The sequence below is a fragment of the Ptychodera flava genome, chromosome 5 (genome assembly GCF_041260155.1).
Source record: "Ptychodera flava strain L36383 chromosome 5, AS_Pfla_20210202, whole genome shotgun sequence".
Taxonomy (NCBI): domain Eukaryota; kingdom Metazoa; phylum Hemichordata; class Enteropneusta; family Ptychoderidae; genus Ptychodera; species Ptychodera flava.
The window spans coordinates 19,582,902-19,603,034 of NC_091932.1; the positions used below are offsets into that span (position 1 = coordinate 19,582,902).

The following is a 20,133-nucleotide window of genomic DNA, read 5'->3' on the forward strand; positions in this document are numbered from 1 at the left end:
ATTTGTCCGAAAGTCGCTATCAACGCTATTGATCCGTAAAGTTTAGCCCATAGAAGGGTCACTTGTGTGCATTTATCCATACCTAAACCCTCAAAGTATGATGCAATAAATGGACAAATACAGACGCCCGAGATTCTAAAATAGCAATTGTGTACAGACAGAAGGTTCATAAAAGGAAGTGAGGTAATGCTGTTACTGTACTATTTCAATTGACCAATGGCTCTTTGCCGTGTTTTGAAAAAGCTGTTTAAAAGAGAGAAACAACGGCAACTCCCTCAGAGATTATCGTTTCAGTAATCAAAGTATGAAGCGCTTTTCGGTACTTGGCTTGATTGCTGTGGTCTGCTCGTACCAGGCAGGTATGTGAAAGAAGATCCCATTTATTACCTAATGTCTGTAAAGCAATAACTACTACCTCAATGTCTAAAAACCTGTAAAACACAACTGACATATAGAACTTTAAATGGAATTGAATCATTGATATATTCCACAAGAGTTTGTTGCTCATGACAATTAAGTTTATGTAAAACGTGCCTATTATCGCTAGAAAGATGATACCACATAAACTGATTAAGCTTACATTTGGTCATAATGCTTTAGAGACTTGAACTCTCGTCTCATCACTATGTACCGATTTTCTGAATCCTTGTCAGTGTATTCAGTTTTTAACACAACATATAGGCATTATTTTGTATCATATTTTGTTGCTCCTTTGTTTTGTGTTTTGGTTAGGTTTTGGGTCCTTTCTTTCAGTATTCATGTCTTTTGAAGGGGTTTGGTTTATTTCTTTCATACTAATATCTTTGTAATGAGAATTAGCAACCTAATTATGTTCTCGTGATGGATTTTCGTTTATACTTGATTGTTTGCATGAACATGTGTATATTTAATATGTCATAAAATGTTTTCCTTCCGTTATTGAAGTTAGGTCGGCTACATGTACATGTTTTAATTTGCTTATCTTATGGCTAAATAAGTCAGTAACCGCGTCCGAAGACATAGACCTTGTACTAGTAATGAGTGCCCATGGCAGAAAAAGTGTATTCCAATACTCTCGTGGCTGGGGATAACATTTTGTTGCACGCACCTAAAAGATAACTAATTAACTTTGGACCTTTTGTAAAGCTATAGAACAGTGACAGGGGAAAAAAGTGGGTAGCCGAGCGGCTTTGTGATTGGGTACAGTACGTTGTGAGTTCGAACCCGATTGAAACCATCGTATTCGTAAAATATCGAGGCGTACTTACCGTTTCTGGTGTGTCGCCATCTGTGTTCGTCCTTTCCCCTTGGGGTTGCCGGATTGGTACTTCCCTGCCCTCCCCGGTCGTTCTGCGGTTTCCGAGGGGGGGGGGGACGGTTGTCTTCATAGCGAAACTTAGCATTACGTCAACCATAGAACAGCGACCGTATGTTTGTCAATAGGGTGTAGAATGATGGTAAAGACATGATAAATTGTTCGCAATGTCCTTATCAAACCCCTTTCACTTGCATTTTAACCTCGCAGGTGCCGTGAATGTTGCGGTCGGAAAGCCTGCATCGCAAAGCAGCAATTGGTCGGCAGGTTCCACAGCAGATAAGGCTGTTGATGGAAACACAGAAACTTATTGGTCCGGCAATTCATGTACTGCCACGAACGCGGATCCAAATGCATGGTGGAAGGTAGATCTACAGAGTGAACACGCAGTAGATCATGTGGTTCTCATAAATCGCGAAGGCTGTTGCCGTAAGTATTTTCCGTCTACGTATAGCTGGTTTCTCTGTGGAGAAATTCATTTCAGCCAAAGCTTTAAATAATCAGTCTGCATTCACGTGTTCGCAATATCCAGCTTTATCATTTTCTTTTATCGCCCTTTTGTTTTCTTTTTTCAAGTTGACTAAAACTCACCTTGAACGTGATTTGTTTGCAGCCGAACGTTTACTTGGAGCCGTCGTGCGCGTTGGTAACAGTCAAGACATTGCCAGCAACACCCAATGCGGAAACCCTGTAACTACTGCGCAAATATCAGCGTCAGCCACCATTACAATCGAATGTCCAGACGATACAGCGGGACAGTTTGTCAGTGTTCAGCTAGAAGGACAGACACAGTTTCTTACATTGTGTGAACTTCAAGTTGACGATGGAACTTCAGGAACATCGACAGGTACGCTCAATTAATGTTTTAGGGGTTTTTGCGTGGAAATTCAACTGTGTTGGTAGCTGACTACTGTCAATTAAACGTTTGATCTCAACACGGTAGATTTTAGTCACTGATATTTTCGGTAGCAGCATTACAACCTTCGTCAGAAGAATGACCCGATCTCAATGTCGTGACCTTTCGGACACGTGACATCAAAATCGGATCATAGACTTTTGGTAGTTTATGCCTTCCAATGTCTCTATTAACAGATGGCAAGTTAACACGGATATAATTCGCCTTCTTAGCACCCTTTCGAAGTATCGGGGGTCCCTATTAAGAATTTGTACATTTTCCAAATCCACAAAGTGGTCTGGTGATCCACAGTGTTGAGATCAAAAGTTCAATGGACAGCAATGTTTGAGTACTTAGAAAAGGAAAATATTCTCTGATAAGCAGAGAATGATCCAGAAAATGGTATCTGTAAAGAAAAATATTGCTCTGACGTTCTCTGAATAACCATTTCAAGTCATGTGACCCAGATATAAGTAAAAGCTTTGCTTACATTTCTATCCAACGATACCATTTTCACCGTTTGAAATGAATTTGGGCACAAAGTTTAACAATGGTACGAAAGAGCGTCAATGATGTGCGCTGGGACGATAATGAGATGGCATTCCAATCTTGTGTTTCATTATGACTTTGACGTTCAAGAAGATTTTACTATATACCCTTGTTCATTAATGGCTCTTCTATTTCGAAAAAATGTATTTTTGTTAATAGTCGCGCCAGTGGCTTACTGACTATGCATGCTAGGATTCATAATATACTATGCGAGTAACCGGAAGAGTACCTGACTTAATTCATAGGCGCCGCCTTGTTTTTTTTTAGTGCTCGTGAATGAACAAATACGAAACGTGCCAAGTTTTATTTTATAACATGCCAGTAATAAAATATATCTGTCTTATTGGCCAGTCAGTATTATTATGCACCTCGTAACTGATACAAAATATCGTTACTATCACGCCTAAAAAATAAAAAAACGGTCGTACATATGAACGAGGGTATGCGCGAAAAATGCTGGGATATGATTTTTTTAGAAAAGCGCCCCCCCCTGTGTCAATAAATAGATGCAAAAGTTGCCAGTTTTCAGACGGAACGCTATAGTATTCAGCTTACCAGTGGAAGTTGGGCATTGCTACGATAATGATGGCACTATATGTCCCTTGTTAAACACAATAGGTTGTTATCGTGGTAAAAAATTGCCAATTTTTGTCCAACAGTTGAACACATTACAAAAATTCTATACCTGCAGGGTCTGACATCGTGTACGTGAAATGTTTTCATCAGAGGGTAAACTGGGCATAGTTGTTATACAAACGTATATAGCAAGTAACAATTAATTCTAGTTTATCATGAATCAACAGAAATAACATTCCTAATCTTAACCCCTGGCGCGACACGAAGGGCTGAGCTCTATAAAATATTAACAGAATGGGAAAATATGTAGGGAAAAAAGTGTATTTAGATACTCTCATGGCTAGCGGATAACATTTGTTTGCACGCACTCAAATACAATTAATAAACCGTGGATCTTTTGTAAAGCTATTTTTCTTGATAATGAGACTTGGCATTACGTCAAGCATAGAATAGCGACCACATTTTTGTCACTTGGGTGCAGAACGATGCCAAGGAACGACAAAATGTTCGCAATGTCCTATCTTACATTTTTTTTCTTGTATTTAACGTCACAGGTCCCGTGAATGTTGCGGTCGGAAAGCCTGCATCGCAAAGCAGCAATTGGTCGGCAGGGTCCACAGCAGATAAGGCTGTCGATGGAAACACAGAAACTTATTGGTCCGGCAATTCATGCACTGCCACGAACGCGGATCCAAATGCATGGTGGAAGGTAGATCTACAGAGTGAACACGCAGTAGACCATGTGGTTCTCATAAATCGCGAAGGCTGTTGCCGTAAGTATTTTCGGTTCCACATAGAGCTGTTTTCCTCTGCGGTGAAAGTTAAGCGACTAACACCATGTAAGTGTGAGTCATAGTACTTGGAGTAGGTTTAATTTCAGCCAAAGCTTGAAATATTCACCCGGCATTAACGTGTTCGCAATATCCGGATTTATCATTTTCCTTTATCGCCCTTTTGTGTTTTCTTTTTTTCAAATTGACTAAAACTCACCTTGAACGTGATTCGTTTACAGCCGAACGTTTACTTGGAGCCGTCGTGCGCGTTGGTAACAGTCAAGACATTGCCAGCAACACCCAATGCGGAAACCCTGTAACTACTGCGCAAATATCAGCGTCAGCCACCATTACAATCGAATGTCCAGACGATACAGCGGGACAGTTTGTCAGTGTTCAACTAGAAGGACAGACACAGTTTCTTACATTATGTGAACTTCAAGTTTTTGGTGAAGGTACAGAAACATCAGGTTCAGGTAAATTTAATAAATGTTTAAGTTCTTAGAAAAGGAAAATATTCTGTGTTACAGTGGCGGTGCATGCAACACAGCGTATTTTGCTCTGAAATCACTTTTTTTTGCAAATATTCATTCAATTTTAATGAATTTGTCAACCCAAGAATAAAATATTGGTTTGATTCACCTTTTAGCTTATCAAGCAGTTGTAAGTTGTGTGATAAAGAAGTGTTAATTTATTCAAATTTATGCAAATAACCAGATTTCCTGGCTTCTTTTTCCTCCCAATTTCAAAATTCCAAAAGAATTTAACTCCCCTCTGGCTGGATGAAATTTCTGAAATTTTCACATTATGTTCTTTAAATGTATAACCAAACGACTATTTTGTTTGGCAATAAGGTTCTTACATTTTGAAGAAGAGGCATTTTAATTTTGCTAATCATGATTTTAATCACTTTTGAGTGTCACTCTTTCAACCCTTGCCATTCTAGAATGATGAAAGATAATGCAAAATAAAATAGTCGTTTTTTTCAACATATACACTTCTTTCAAGTAAAATATTACATTTTAGAAAATAGCGTCAAGTTTTTGACTGAAATTAATTTTTATCATTAATACCAAAATTGCAGTTTTTTAATCCAAATATACACCCACTTCATCCTTCGAGTAAATTACTGCTACCATTCTAAACTTAGAGTCTCTGCTTTTGAAAATATATAGTTTAATGTGGTTTCCTTGTCGTCCTAGATGAGAAATATTGCTTTGAATAAAAACTGTGTTAGCAACATGCAGTTCAACCTTTTAAGCAGAGAATGAATGATCAAGAAAATGGTAATTTTTAAAGAAAATATTGCTTACGTTCTCTGAAATAACCATCATGTCTCGTGACTCAGATATCGGTAAAATGCATTACTTATATTTCTCTCTCATGGTACCATTTCCACCGTATGAAATGAATTTTGGCACAAGTTTTGTCCAACGAAATAACAAACAATGAACGAGCGCTACTGAAATGCGCTGGGACCACAATGAGATGGCATTGCAATCTTTTGTCACATTATGACATTCATGTTCAAGAAGATTTTTCTATAATGTCGATCATCAATGGCTCTTCCATTTCGAAAATATATGTGTTTTTTCTTAATAACAGAATGGGAAAATGTTGCTGTTGGAAAGCCTGCATGGCAAAGCAGCAATTGGTCAGGAACTAGTACGGCAGATAAGGCTGTTGATGGAAATGCAAACCCTCAGTGGTCGGGCAATTCATGTACAGCCACGAATCAAAACCAAGATGCTTGGTGGAAGACGGATCTACAAAGTAGACACACAGTGGGCCAAGTGGTTCTCACCAATCGCCAAGACTGCTGCCGTAAGTATTTGGTTTTCTCCTAATTACTCTTGACTTCATTCGGCCACGAGATGGCAGTCAAAGTTAAGCAATTATGTTATCTGCTTTACCTCATGGTATAGCAATTAATTTCCTTTGATGACAAACTTTTGACATGATAAGCCTAGGAATAATAGCTTTTACTGTTCAATGATAAAGCACTCAGTACCAAAGCAAAGTAACTGTTACAGTAAGAACAATTTTACAATGATTGTATTCGGGGATGGTAGCTGTTTAGTATGTGTATATAGTACTTGACGCACAATGTTACAATTGACAATGTTACTATTGATATCTAATTACCATCTTCTTTCAATCATGACAGTGAAAATACACAAAACACTTTGCATGTTTAGTTAGTTCACCGTAAGTTTCATTGCCAAGCAATGATTCAAAATAGTTACTGTGAGTGGTTATACCATGAAAAAAGCTGTCAGTCAGGATCGTTGACGTAAACTAATCCAATCTTTAAACATATTTTGTTTGAAGCCGAACGTTTACTTGGAGCCGTCGTGCGTGTTGGTGACAGTGACGACATCGCCAGCAACACACAGTGTGGAAGCGCTGTCACCAGCGACCAAATATCAGCATCAGAAACCATAACAATCGATTGCCCAGAAGGTACAAAGGGACGATATGTCAGTGTTCAGCTTGAAGGAAAAAATATGTGGCTTACATTATGTGAAGTTGAAATTTATGGAGCAACCTGTAAGTACCGGCAATATGTCAGTGCTTTATAAAGGTAGAGTGATCACGTTCACTTTTTAGTTTGTCAAAGGTGTGGATGAATCACGTCGTTGACTTTGCTACTTCAGCCGCTTCCTGTGTGTCGCAAAAAGCCCCAGGAACACATTACCTCATCCGGATGCAATTTCCTTTCACTTCGGGAGGCGACATTCATGAAAAATGTCTTGTTCAATGATGTTAAAGTTGGGATTCAAAATCTATTTCCAGACAATGTAAAGCTGAAGATCCGATTTATAATTCTGCAAAACTTTTTTTTCAAAACCTCGGAAAACAACACAGATTCATATATTGGTTTAAGGTAAATTATATCGAACATCATTAGAAAAGATTATATACTGGCATCACCATTCTTTTTTTAAATTCGTTTGCAAGATTATCATTGCTAGTTTTTTTTCTAAGCTAGGTCTTTATTTCATCTTAAGGTACTAGTCAAATCATCTATATCTTTTCTATATTTTATCTAAACTTTTCTACATGCAATCATACGTGTTGCCTACATTTTCTACATAGTCAATATTTGATTTAGATTTATCTTTCATAAATGTTCCTATCTTCAACCTCTAGCATTAGTCTGCATAGGGGCCGACAGAGTGCTTTGCCTGCGTTCTACACCGTGTGCCCCCCTAATCGTCATCGGATAAATCGAAAACCTACCCTATGATAGCACTGACTTAAATCTCAAGTTTATCCATCTAGCCGGCCAGTCATAATAACACTTTCAAGTGGTGTTCAGAAAATTCTAGTTTGGTGCAGAAAGTACATGATAACGTATCATAATTATTCCAAAGCAAGGAAGAAAATGAACATACCTCTTCCATAAGAATCTTTGCGCAGGGAGACTTTCCTTCCAAATGCTAACATAAGATCATTAGCACTCCCTAAGTAAATTTACCTGAGTGCGTAATGAATTTAATATTGTATGTGTATATTGGGAAACACAAGAAAACCATCATATGATGTATGCAATATTAACTTTTTTACCCCTTCTTGATTTTAGTCGTAGCAACTGAAGCACCGCCGACACAAGCTCCAGGTAAGGCGTGGTTTACCCCAGACAAGCTCCAGGTAAGGCGTGGTTTACCCATGTCTAGTTCTGCACTTTTCAATACATTTCCTGTCGTCACAACCATTTGACCCCCCCCCCCCCCGCCATTAAAGTTTCCTTATACTGAACTTTGAACATCTCAAGTACTCTGTGAGCATTATTAACTTTACGAGTAACACAGACGCCGACTCAATTGGAAGAATGATAGCAAACCATGATAATTCTTTCCATGAACCGAAAACTTCAATAGCGAGTATACAGAAAAACAGATATGTCTCGTATCAAACAAGAAATTAACCTAACAAAACGTCAGATGTACCTCGTCGGTAAAGATGAGAGAAATGGCGTAACAAAAAAGTGGTATACACGACTTTTTGTTTGTCCTAATCAAACCAAGTTTAATAAGAAACTAGACTATAATAGAGGCCGATCAGACACTGGCCACAATTTTTCCATAAAAACCAACCATAGCATATGAAAGGAATGAAACATGAAAGACATCTTCGTTCCAGTAAAAATCAAACACGATGATACAAATGGACAAGAACAGTCTGAGCAACAAACAACGCAAAATTCGGACCAAAATACAACGATACTAGCATCTCGCTTTGATGAACAATCGCTACCATTAAACTAAACATGTGGGAAAACAAAACAGTTCGAGCGACTGATGAAGGAACCGCAGTTTGGTTCAGAAACACCCTTACAATGAATCATTCTGACATATAACCGCTTTTCCTCGGGACCTAGATCACATTGCCAGGGTCAAAGCACTATCGATTCACCGACGTCTCGCCAAGTTTCTCCTTATTATGAAACCAAGTTGATCGAGTTATTATACAGCATCACTAACAAAGGTAGAACCAATGTGTGAAGTTACCTTCATTTTCCTTTGCAACCATGATATGGTATATGCAATATTAACATTTTTTACCATTTTCTTGATTTGTGTTAGCAACTGAAGCACCGCCAACACAAGCTCCAGGTAACACTGCTTTACCCATGTCTAGCACTGCACTTCTCAACACATTTCCTGACGTCACAAACATTTGATCCCCCCATTAGAGTTCCGTTATACTGAACTTTGAATATCTCAAGTACTCTGTGAGGGTCATTAACTTTACGAATAACACAGACGCGCACTTAATGTGACTAATGATAACAAACTGTGAGAATTGTTTCCGTGAATCACTATCCAATACAATTAACCGTAATAAACACTTGACTAAATAATCTTTTTCCATAAGTGCTCAAATACGTTACTCTTGCCAAACATTGATTTTGATTGTTATGCCCTTCGCTCGCTTCCTTACTTTGCTTTGCGCTATACTTTTACATTAAAGAGTTACCTCCTGAGACTGCGGTAAGTCGGATTGTAAAACCAAGCGTCTCAAGATATCGAATACAATTGTATTTTAGTCAAAGCAAACCTATTTATGCCCTATTTGCCATGCAAGACTTACCTAATTCACCAGTATCGCATATATTTTGTGTTGAATACTCATCAACCATATAATTGGTTTCTATGAATTGTTATCTCATACTTTACATTAAAAATATAACTAAACTTATTTATTCCTGCCTGCTCACCAGTAAACCCGGATGCCAGTAAGTAACTTACTGTTTATTTATGATATAAGCCTTATGGACTCTCAGAGACCTACTTTCACTCCACACTTTTTGATCACAGATTTCGCTTACAAAACTGCAGCAGATACTTTATCTTGTACCTAACATAGGTTGAGGTGAAGCAAATACTGACAACGTACATTTCCCCCGTTTAATGTCATGTTATGTGCACTGAGGTTTGCATTACAATTACATCACGCAATTAGGTATTTATATTTTATTTGAAGTCCATATCTTAACTAGTCTGTTTCCAATCATATAATAAAGTTATCCTATTTATTTTTCATTATTCCAGCCACTATGATTCCGACGTTAGCACGTAAGTACTATATGAGACTCTATTTCCAAAAACCTTGTCTCGTTTCAGGCCATTGTAGGCTGTATTAGCAAATTATGTTTGTTTGACTCACCCGTTCTTGACGAGGTTATTTTTTGTAAGCATCTCTCTCTTTATGGTCAAAAAAGATGTAAAACTCAGCCATAGTTTAAAGATAAACGTTCAATACATGACATTTGTTTGAAAAAATGTTTGATTTTTGATGATAATGAACCAGTTAAGAGTCTTACGTTTTTCCTTTATACAGCCCTTATGATATATTGCATTAGAAACCCCACGATGATAATTGGCATGAATTTGATCTTAGTAAACCTCAAGGCTTAATGCGCTCTTTAGATGAAACAAGATTTAAAATCGGGGAAGGTTTCTCTTCAAAAAATGGAAACTGATGAGGTCGTTATTATAATTAAAGTCATTATTACAGATTAAGTGAGCATGATAGTTACAAATATTGATCGCAAAATGTGCAAATGGTTTCAACACAGATGTGAACACTTCCCCATTGTTCGGCCAATTTTTTTTCACCCTAATACGACATTTGTTTCAACTATGTGATGATTTACGCCCCTCTTTTCTGTGATTTTGGGAACCCCCGTGGATAGCCACCTCTCCTGGGAGTGCCATCACGGGAAGTGGTGAACTCATCACACAAATGATTCTTCATAGAATTAAAACCAAAATTGTAGATATACAATTATACAGTCCTTGTCCGTTTTAAGACTAATTATATTCAAAGAAAGTCCGTAAACTGCTACAATTGTATTGATATAGAAAAATTAAGCAGTTACATTGATATAGAAATTCATAATAGTCGTATCGGTACAGATATTGTAAGGTGGTAGGGTCATATCCATATCCTATCATTTAAAATTAGTATATTTATGTAAAGTGCATACTATGGTAATCATACTTTTTTCTGGTCAGCATCACTCTAGTGATAACGAAGGCCAATATTCTATTTTTGTACAAGTTTGATAAAAGCTAGTATTTGTATGGCTTGCTGCATGTTTACCATCAAAACATGCGATGTTGTGGGTAGAATCCTGTTTGGAATTTTCGTAGACTTTTACACTGTCAGAAATAAAACCCTGTTGTACTTCTACTGTGACCTAGCTCTAGGTTGTATGATTGTTTGAATTTCATTCCGTTTTATTTCTATTGCCATACTTCCGTACGATACTTACGTAAATTTGACTACCATTACCTTTAATCGCCTTTCCCTCTCAAGAACTGTGCTTTAAAACTCAACCCCTTTATTTCTACCGAACCCCTCCCTTGAAAATTGAAGTGCCAAGTTTTAATTTGCTGTTAACATTGCACAACTAGAGTTGACGTTTTGTTAAAAATGTCGTTATGTTCTCTGAGAAAGTATCAGCACATCTCCCAGTGTGTGGTATTTTGCCCAATTCGTAATTCTGTCTTCATTTATCTGTAACAGAATGTGGGCCCACAGGTATATCGCACAGAAATTGTTATTCAAATATGAGAAATAAAATGCTAAGAAAGAATTATGTGAAGTGCCTGAAAAAATGAAATCTGCCTAAGATATTTTCAACGGCAATTCTTTGATTTCCCTGTGAAAAAAAGGCTTGCCGAATAATAGATGGCTAAGTAGCGATGACTCACCCTTAAGAAAATCGGTGTGGTCGAAGAAAATCATAACCGGATCTCATTTAAGTTTAAAATAAAGCTACAATTACCTCCATATTTATACTCTAACGAGAAGATAATCGTTGAAATGCACGTTAAGAGTATTTTGTTTTAAAATACAAATACACGAAGTGTCGATTTATCTTAAACACCCTGTGTCTCTTTGGGAGCCCTACCGTTAAGTATGCAGTTCTGAGATTACGTTTATGTGATTTACTACTATAGAAATAACGGGCGACGCGCTGACCATTAACGTTTATTTATGGGCAAGGGCGAGAGGAAAGCCAAAAATTAACGGGCGAGGCTTGCCGAGCCCGTTATTTTGGCTTTCCTCTCGCAAAAATTTTGCAAATCCGGAGATGTTTTTGGAAAAAAGCGTCTAAACTTGGCCTACAAATGCTCCATTTTATTTTGTGGTGATTATGGTCTTTGTACAAATCACAATATTCCTTTTAGCCGTAAAGCTACTATGTTTACGATATTATTCATATTCACGGGCATGGAAACAAACCATTACTGTATATTTGTGGGCAGTCACTTGGTTCAGCTCGACCAATTAAAACGCAATGGACAGGGCATGGTAATATAACTCCAATTATATGTGTCGTCTGCTCCTTGCAGCCTGTGAATATCCTGCTGGTGTTAAAAACGTTGCGGCGGGCCGGCCAAGTCGTCAGAGTTCAGACAAAAAAAATAAAGACTCTGGGTCTGAAAATGCAGTCGACGGAGATTATGGTACCGATGCCCACTCGGGGTCATGCTCATGGACGAATAAAGAACTTGAACCATGGTGGACAGTAGATTTGGGAGAAACTAAAGACATCTATGAAGTTTCTATCACAAACAGAGAAGATTGCTGCCGTAAGTGAAAAGTTGATTTTTACCATAAGATGACGTCATGTTTGGACCGACAAGTTGGATGAAAACCGTGTTTTTGTATTTGCTTAACTTTATGTCATTTTGAAAATGCAACTATCTTTTTGTAATCGTAAAACACGAAGGGGTTATTAAAATACATATGTCATATTTCGATGATGTTTCAGTAATTTCTCGATTGAGTTCGAACCCAGAAATAAAATCACCACTTCCATGATCTAGTCATACGTTTACAAATATTACGAATGTATCATAACACTTGAAATATATAAGCGGGATATTACGAAAAAGAAAGTCAATATTGATTGGAACTCATTTTATTCATAATTTCTGTCGTCAATCGTAATTTTACGACCGCGAAGGATGTGCCATTTTGGCGCTGACCACCAGACTACTTTGACATGTAATCCGACCTGGTAACAGGTCAGCAAAGAACTAGAAATTAGCTACAATTGCATTGGATTTGTACGATTGGAGATTAGCCTTCTAGTAACTATTTCTCTGTCTCGCAATCAAAACAGGGCGTTCAAAATAATTCCATATGCGAAATGAGAAAAGCACCGTCGCGGTGCTCAAAAGTATGTTTTTAGAATTCACCTAACAAGACTACAAAGCTCTCTACACAATCGTGTTTTGAATCTTCAACCGTGGTGAATTATCAGACATCTCAATATAGTATTCTGTACTTGCTCGTCGCACCTAGAAAACGTATTTGATGCCGAAGCAGTTTTCGGCAAATCGGATAACTGACATAAATGTAATTTGATTTCACTTTATTTTTAACTATGTTTCGCTCTCATCTTGACGTTTTCTTATTTTTGTTCTTTTTAAAATACTGGTTCAATTGACTGTACTTTTTATTTTCTTTATTTTTTTGTCTTTGATTATCGTCGTGCCCCTTTGGTAAAAGATGATGGCACCAGTAAATTGAAGTGCTAACTTTCCAAAAGCCCCACCATTACCTGAAGTATTTTAATTATCGCGAATCAAGTCTCAGGGATGAGCTAGCACAGTTTTGAGGGTCTATGGTTGCAGTAACGACTGTAGTTGATAAATCAGAAGAAATTCCCTCACTAAATATTCAATATATCGTGACTATTTCAGCGTTCCGTATCAAGAATGCAGAGATCCGTGTCGGCGATAGCCAGACCATGGAAGACAATCCAGTCTGCGGAATGCGGGTGCTTGGCAGAATGACCAAGGAAAATCCAATTCGTATCAGATGTGGTTGTGAGATCCCTATGCAAGGACGATACGTCAGTATAAAGCTTATCGACAGGGAGCAGCAACTCACCTTGTGTGAGGTAGAAGTTTTGGCTACGTAGGTGTCAGAAGTCACAGCTGTCCACATGGAAGGCCGACGTCCAACAGAACCGTAAAAGACTGAACGGAAATACACTTTATGCATGCTATCAAATATCTTAGGTTACGGAGGGTTTCTTTTACATGACAGGAAATGGTCCAGAACGAGAAAGCATGGCAAAAACAACTGTCAACAAGGTCAATTTCGTGTTGTTTTAAAGATGATATTAAGCACTTTGAATGAAAACTGCATGGACAATGTAATGTCTTAGAAATTTCTTTTAGTTTTAGTTTTCGGAAATAAAGAATAACAAAGAGTCATCAAACAGTCGTCTTCAATTCCTCTGCCTTTCTTAGAAGGCTATGCAGTATCACTGAATATGCAACTTTCTTGCCTAGTCGCTGTACATGTTGGTTTTCAAGAACAGCTCTTACAATCAGATAACCTAGTAGATACCAACTTTGAAACCCTTAAATTATGAAGCCGTTTGGTGGAAGGGAGACATGTACGTGTCTTTGAACTATATATTCTCTTTTATCATTGTTCAGTCATTTGAAAGTTAGTCAAGAAATCCTCGTTTGACTTCACTCTAATATCATGCAATAAGGAACTAACTTTAAGAATTGGTCAGCTTTAAATTGTCGTATATACAGCTCTTGTTTTAATTCAAATACTGTGTATAAGGCCGAAACATTGTTTCTGCTCGGGCAATATTTTCAGAAGTGGTGCGATGACACGTATTTTTGTTTATTTTTTATCCCCCTCCCACAGGCCAATTAGAATATTTTATTTCTGGTCGATGACGTTTGGCAAAAGTGATGCAGTGTCACAGTTTCCACTTTTTATTTCCCCAATCCGTTTTGGTCGGAAATTATTACCGGAACAGTTACTGTACTTGTCGAAAATAATCAGCCTTTGAGTATTTTAGGTCGTGAATCAAACTAATTGGTGAATGTTGTATATATTTCATATGGCACCATCGCCGTCCTCAGAACGCATGGTTTACCCTGGTGGCATTTTTTCTAGGTGTCTATAAAAATTGGTGATTTGGGGTCTCTTTTAACCAACACGAAAACAGGGTAAACTGAAGTTTTCTGGAGTGGCAAACAAAAATCTTTAGAAGCATGACACCATGGAGGTAGGAAGATGGTGACATGTATACCATACCTGCATACATCATAACCACGCTTAGCCCAGACCCTATTCGTCACTTTCGGCCTTTGTCCACACTCCATTTGGCTTCGAGGTCCACTTTTAGCGCCGTAGCATAAAAGATAGCTCATTTGAAAGTGTCTCCAGGAGAGACGATGATGTCACTGGCGTCCCTGGCGTCCCTTTGAAAGTCAATCAGTCCAAAGGTTCCTCTCATGATTGGGTGTTGCTCATGAACTAGCCAGAGAAAGTTTACTTTATGAGCTAGTTTATAAGCAACATCCATTTAATCATTGGACGAAGGCCAAAAGCGACGAATAGGCCTATACCACGCTATGCCGAGCCATGAGGTCATACATTGACTCGAGAGTGTAATGACACTTGCATTTCACGATAGTTTGCTAACTTTTGAAAACACAACTGAAACATGATGGATGACAGAGATAGGATGTTTTTATACAGCAACACAAAGTCTCTCTTGTCTTACCTCAAAATTAAGTGAAAGTCAGTTAATAGAGAAAGGAATGTGTAAACATGTAACTTTACCTGCATGAACGTTTATAGCTTTGCTACTGCCATTCCTACTCCCTTCGTCTACACGATGTTAATCATGGTACACTATAGCAGAGCAATCCTTTTCCAAGGGGAGGATACACATTACTTGGATCCAGTAATTTCCCGGTAGACCATAGACCCTTGAGCAGGGCGAGTACTTTTTCGATAATACTACCTCAGTTACGAGACGTCTTCAGCACTAAACTACCAACCTCCTGTGCATGGTAAAAAGGCACATATGCTGCATGCCGAGTAATGGATTTGTAGAAAAATTAGTAATTTTGGAACCGCGTCATTTCTGAACTTGTAACCCTTTGAAGGCACACTTAAAAGGAAATTGACGCGGGAATTTTGAAATGACGCCGCCATGAACATGTCGACGTTTATGGCCTAATGTCAAATGTTATCGCTGGTCAGAACTAGGGATCTACAATAACAATGCATATGAAAATGATTTGTGGTGCTAAACGGAGGAACATAAGAACATGCAATGGTTTAATAGAATATAAGGCACAGTTTTGGTCACGTTTAAGGAATCAATCAACCAATGAACTGATCAAGTGATCCGTCGATCAATCATACTTAAATCAATAATTCGGTCAATTCATCTATCAGTCAATCAATCAATCAATCACTCAGTCGTAAAATAAAGTGTCGCAGACAAGGTCAGATGATTTCCTCAAAGACGTGCTCCTTCTCGTTGAGAGGGACAAAAAGCTTGTGTTCTGTTGTTCAAACAAATCTATCAGCGTCAGAATGGGTATAACAGTTATACTTAAGTGCGAGTGACTCCCCTTTAGTGTTAATTTTGCCAAATAACTTTCAGTGGTGGGCAAATAAGCTCTGAAGTTTGAATTATCTGAGCACATGGAGATGTAAGACGTTATGTATGCAAAATAGTCATACGCCAGGATTTTCTGGTGAACCCTTTACAAACAGAATGATGATCCCCGCCCCTGAGAAGATGATAAAAGATTCATGGCCCTTATAAATGTCATTGCTAGATATGTAGATATTTTTTTATTCTTTGTTGTAAAGCCTCAGTAACTATAACTTTTGACATATTTCCGTTTTTTTCGTACCCTGTGCCAACTTCACTTTCTTGGTCTACTTCCTACAGCATTTGAAATGTCAAGTGTTATGCTCGGCAATGTTGCGTGTCAACGTGTGACATTCATTTGTTATTATTCTCAACCGAATCTAAGTCCAGACTTGCAAAATGATATTAATACCAACGATGCAGGACAAATATCTGCAGTCAATTTTGACAAGCTGAGTGCTTGCTATTGCAACATGTTTTTTTATCCAAATTACCCTGGTTTTATTTCCGAAGATAAATTTTATTGATATGTTTCCTGAATATCAACAAGACATGAATGCTATAGCTGTCCAACAACAGAAAATGAACTTCTATAAAACCCCAGGTCTTTGTTTAACATTTAGCATGCACTTCTGGTCTTCCCTACTTAAGTGAAGGCATGCAAGAAACTTGTCATTTGTCTGCTTGTGAATGCTATGGTAAGACAAGCCTTCAGAGGATTGTCAAGACGAGACGTAAAATGTAATACGACAGAAAATGTAGGTATTCGTATTGAGACCACGTGTAATGACTGCAGAGAACGACAGCAAGCAAAGAATCTTTTTTAATTCAATTGATCATTTCTTACCTCCATGTATGGTGCTGTGTTGAAAAAAGCATGACCCTTTGCAGGGTTCCTTTTTCAAATGACTCTTCCTACCCCGGTTGATTGTGCTGGACAACCCCGGGCAGAGTAGTTCAACGCTCCCGAAGTATTGTTGATGCTTCTTGATTGAACAATAATCAAGGATGTTCAATTCCCACTACTGACCGATTTACGTGGGTAACGATGACTAGAAGAGGCAAAAAGTGGATTGAATAAGAGTGAACAAAGCACTTTTAACAAGGAACAGCATAGTCGATACATATCGAATGAAATGAAATCAACTTCAGACATCGGCTCTTCCTTACTTATGTTGCATGATCTTTGGATATATGGCCAGACGTTGCTGAGGGTATAGTGCTTTTGTTTGATTCATCTCAATGTGATGTATGGTGTTGCATGAAAAACATGAAACACAGTGCCCCTAACAAGTGATTCCTTACTGAGAAACGACTTTCTTCAATGTACGTCTATTGTACTTCTTGCGACTCTAATGATGCCAATTGAAGCACTTTCAATAACAAGTACATTGTTCACCACAAGAGCTTGTCTGGAAACGTTTATTTGTTGCGCAAAATGAAGGGTTTGTGGTAGAAAAATTGTCGTATCTCCTCTAAAGGGATTGCCTCAAGTATACAATACAAGGCCAGGCAATACGAAGTAGAATGCTTGCCCAAAATAGGCTAAGACATAGTACAATGCGAGAATAACATACTGCAATTTCAAAATAAAGTACTGCAAAGCCTGGATGTCAGTTTGAGGATGCCATCATGATTTACAAACATGATGAGATACTGGAATGCGAGTTACCGTTTGCAGTTCGATGATGGAAATGATGCGGTTACAAAATGATGCAATGGAGTACTTTGTCACCATACATTGGTTCGAGAATGTCGTTAATAATTGAAACGACATGACGACATACTGCCTTTTGAAGTTCCTTGATAAAACAATACGTCAGCAATCCGGTTGACTTGCAGCGTGTTTGCAAGGTTATATCTGATCGGTCGATTGTCACTATTCACAGCAACTAAGAGGGTTTATTAGTGTTATTCAATAATAACAGTAAGATTCTGCCAACCAATTGGATAACAGCTTCCAAATCGCTGCAACCTTAAGTTGGCCATCGCATTGTGGCAATGCTCTTCGACCTGAGAGTGCCCAATGTTTATGTACACCACTATGCAAGATCTGTGCAATGGCAACTTGGACAATGACGATGAGCATACTACTGTACTTGTATTGCGAGGGCGCCATTGCCGCCTAAGGAAGTAACTCTGTTGGGTATAAATATCATGAAGCAAGAGGGTACACGCTTCTTTTTATAAGCGATCTGAATGTATTAATCGTAGACATCTTTAATTTTGTAGGCTGAATATATCTTCATCAAGAAATGTACACAGACTTATTATAAGAGTGGCTTCTACTCTGTTGTAGCATGGAAAACAAGTGCATATGCAAACACTTTGCCGAGAATTCTCTGTCTCTTTAAAAATGCCATAGCTCGCTCACAAAAATATCACGTTGCGTAATTTATAGAAATGAAAGTAATTCATTTTAGAACTTAATATGTATGGATATATAATTGTCTATTTGAAAAATATATCTCGTTTGGCCACAAAAATGTCACAGATTAAAAATGTTGCCCAATGGCATGTAGAGTGTCACTTGATATGTCGACATATCAGTGTAAAAAGGGACAGTCCGAAAATGAACGTGTGAAAATCAAAAGGGTAAGTAAGGTATTGTCGAAATACAAATATATCGATCTAATTGCAAGAAGATACATCGATTGGCTGCGAAATGTCACAGATTGCTTGACCTTCTTCAGTACGTGTTCATTCATCGAGTTAAATGGAGAGAAATAGGATTATATCGCCCTCACTCAGAGTTGTCGATTATGGTACGGCTATGAGGTTTTTTCATTGTGCCTTTCTACGTTACTTTCTGGTCTGCTTCAACATTCTAACATCAAACTGTTTATGTACCTTTTAATTCTTTTAAAGGAAGGCAAATGAAGGTCACTATCAAAATCAAAAGTTTTGTCAACTGATCTCTGTGCCAAAACATATGAAATTAGCTAAAGGTTAAAAACAAACACATAAAACGATTCATTACTTAAAACAGCTTTTCACAACAAATATTTCTAATACTGAGGTAAGGACTATAAGCCTGTTTGTTGAAATATGTCCCAAAACGGAAAAGCTAACTGTCCACAACTCCGATCAGCGGTGGGTAAGTTTTGCCGCTACAAACACCGGATCGCATACAAATGAAGTCAATACATCACTTGATTCTTTCAAAAACGATTCTGGCTTCTCCTCCTTGAGAGAAGATGACTATAATCAAATCCAAAGAAGGGAATACAGAAAATAGGGCAACTTCTGAAGAGAATAATAAATACTGAAGTCTCTAAACCCGCGTTAAAAGACGAATAACTAATATGTAATCTTTACAGGGACCAAGGCATGCAATAGCCATTAAGGTCAAATTATTATAAAGGCGCGATTTTGCACAGTTTTTAAATATCGGACATTACGTTCCAGTATTGAAGTTTGACGTCCAACATATTTCTGTCGTACATAGCAATCTATACATTTGGTCTAATGTCGATACTAGACGATACTAAAATGACTTGCCTTGTGTCGTAGCACGCATTGTCTGCGAAAATGCCGACACATATTGGCTGATACATTTAGGGACTATAATAATCGATACTACACGATTCTAGAATGACTTGCCTTGCGTCTCAATACGTGGAATTCGTAAAATCAAAGATATTAACAAGATATGTATCGGCGATTGGGACCATAATATCGATACTAGAATGACTTGCCTTATGTCTCGCGAGCATATCTGGTCTATGAAAGATCGCCAATATGTATCGGCGAATTCGGGACTCCAATATCGATACAAGTCGATTCTAGACTTGTCAAATCGCGGGTAAATATCCAATAAATATAGAAGATTATACCTGCTCACAGATCTTGTCAAGCCGTACTTCTTCATTCCGATTCTAACTTCGATACTAGACGATACAAGACTTCAAATCGCGAGTAATTATCCGATGTGTAAAGGGGATTTCAATTTTTCCTCGCTTACAAATATGGCCCCGCGATCGGGCCAAGCCTGACTTCCGTCGTCCGACTCTAACTTCTATAATATACGACTCTGGACTTGTCAAAAGCAGTCTGTAAGTATCCTGTATCGAGATTTCATCATTTCACA

At 38.0% G+C, this 20,133-nt stretch overlaps 1 protein-coding gene across 2 annotated transcripts; it reads left to right on the top strand.

Annotated features, from left to right (window-relative positions):
• Positions 1–265: 265 nt before the first annotated feature.
• Positions 266–13,841, top strand: LOC139133190 (uncharacterized). 2 transcript variants are annotated; one of them, XM_070699623.1, is made up of 13 exons: positions 266–359; positions 1,505–1,723; positions 1,908–2,141; positions 3,869–4,087; positions 4,327–4,563; positions 5,693–5,911; positions 6,419–6,637; positions 7,674–7,709; positions 8,677–8,706; positions 9,315–9,329; positions 9,646–9,669; positions 11,959–12,198; positions 13,318–13,841. In XM_070699623.1, the coding sequence occupies exons 1-13, from the start codon at positions 305–307 to the stop codon at positions 13,536–13,538; spliced, it is 1,968 nt and encodes a 655-aa protein (XP_070555724.1). In that variant the 5' UTR covers positions 266–304; the 3' UTR covers positions 13,539–13,841. The 2 variants fall into 2 exon arrangements, with proteins under 2 accessions (XP_070555724.1, XP_070555725.1); XM_070699624.1 differs by lacking the exons at positions 1,505–1,723; positions 1,908–2,141 and having other exon boundaries at positions 279–359.
• The last annotated feature ends 6,292 nt before the right edge of the window (positions 13,842–20,133 follow it).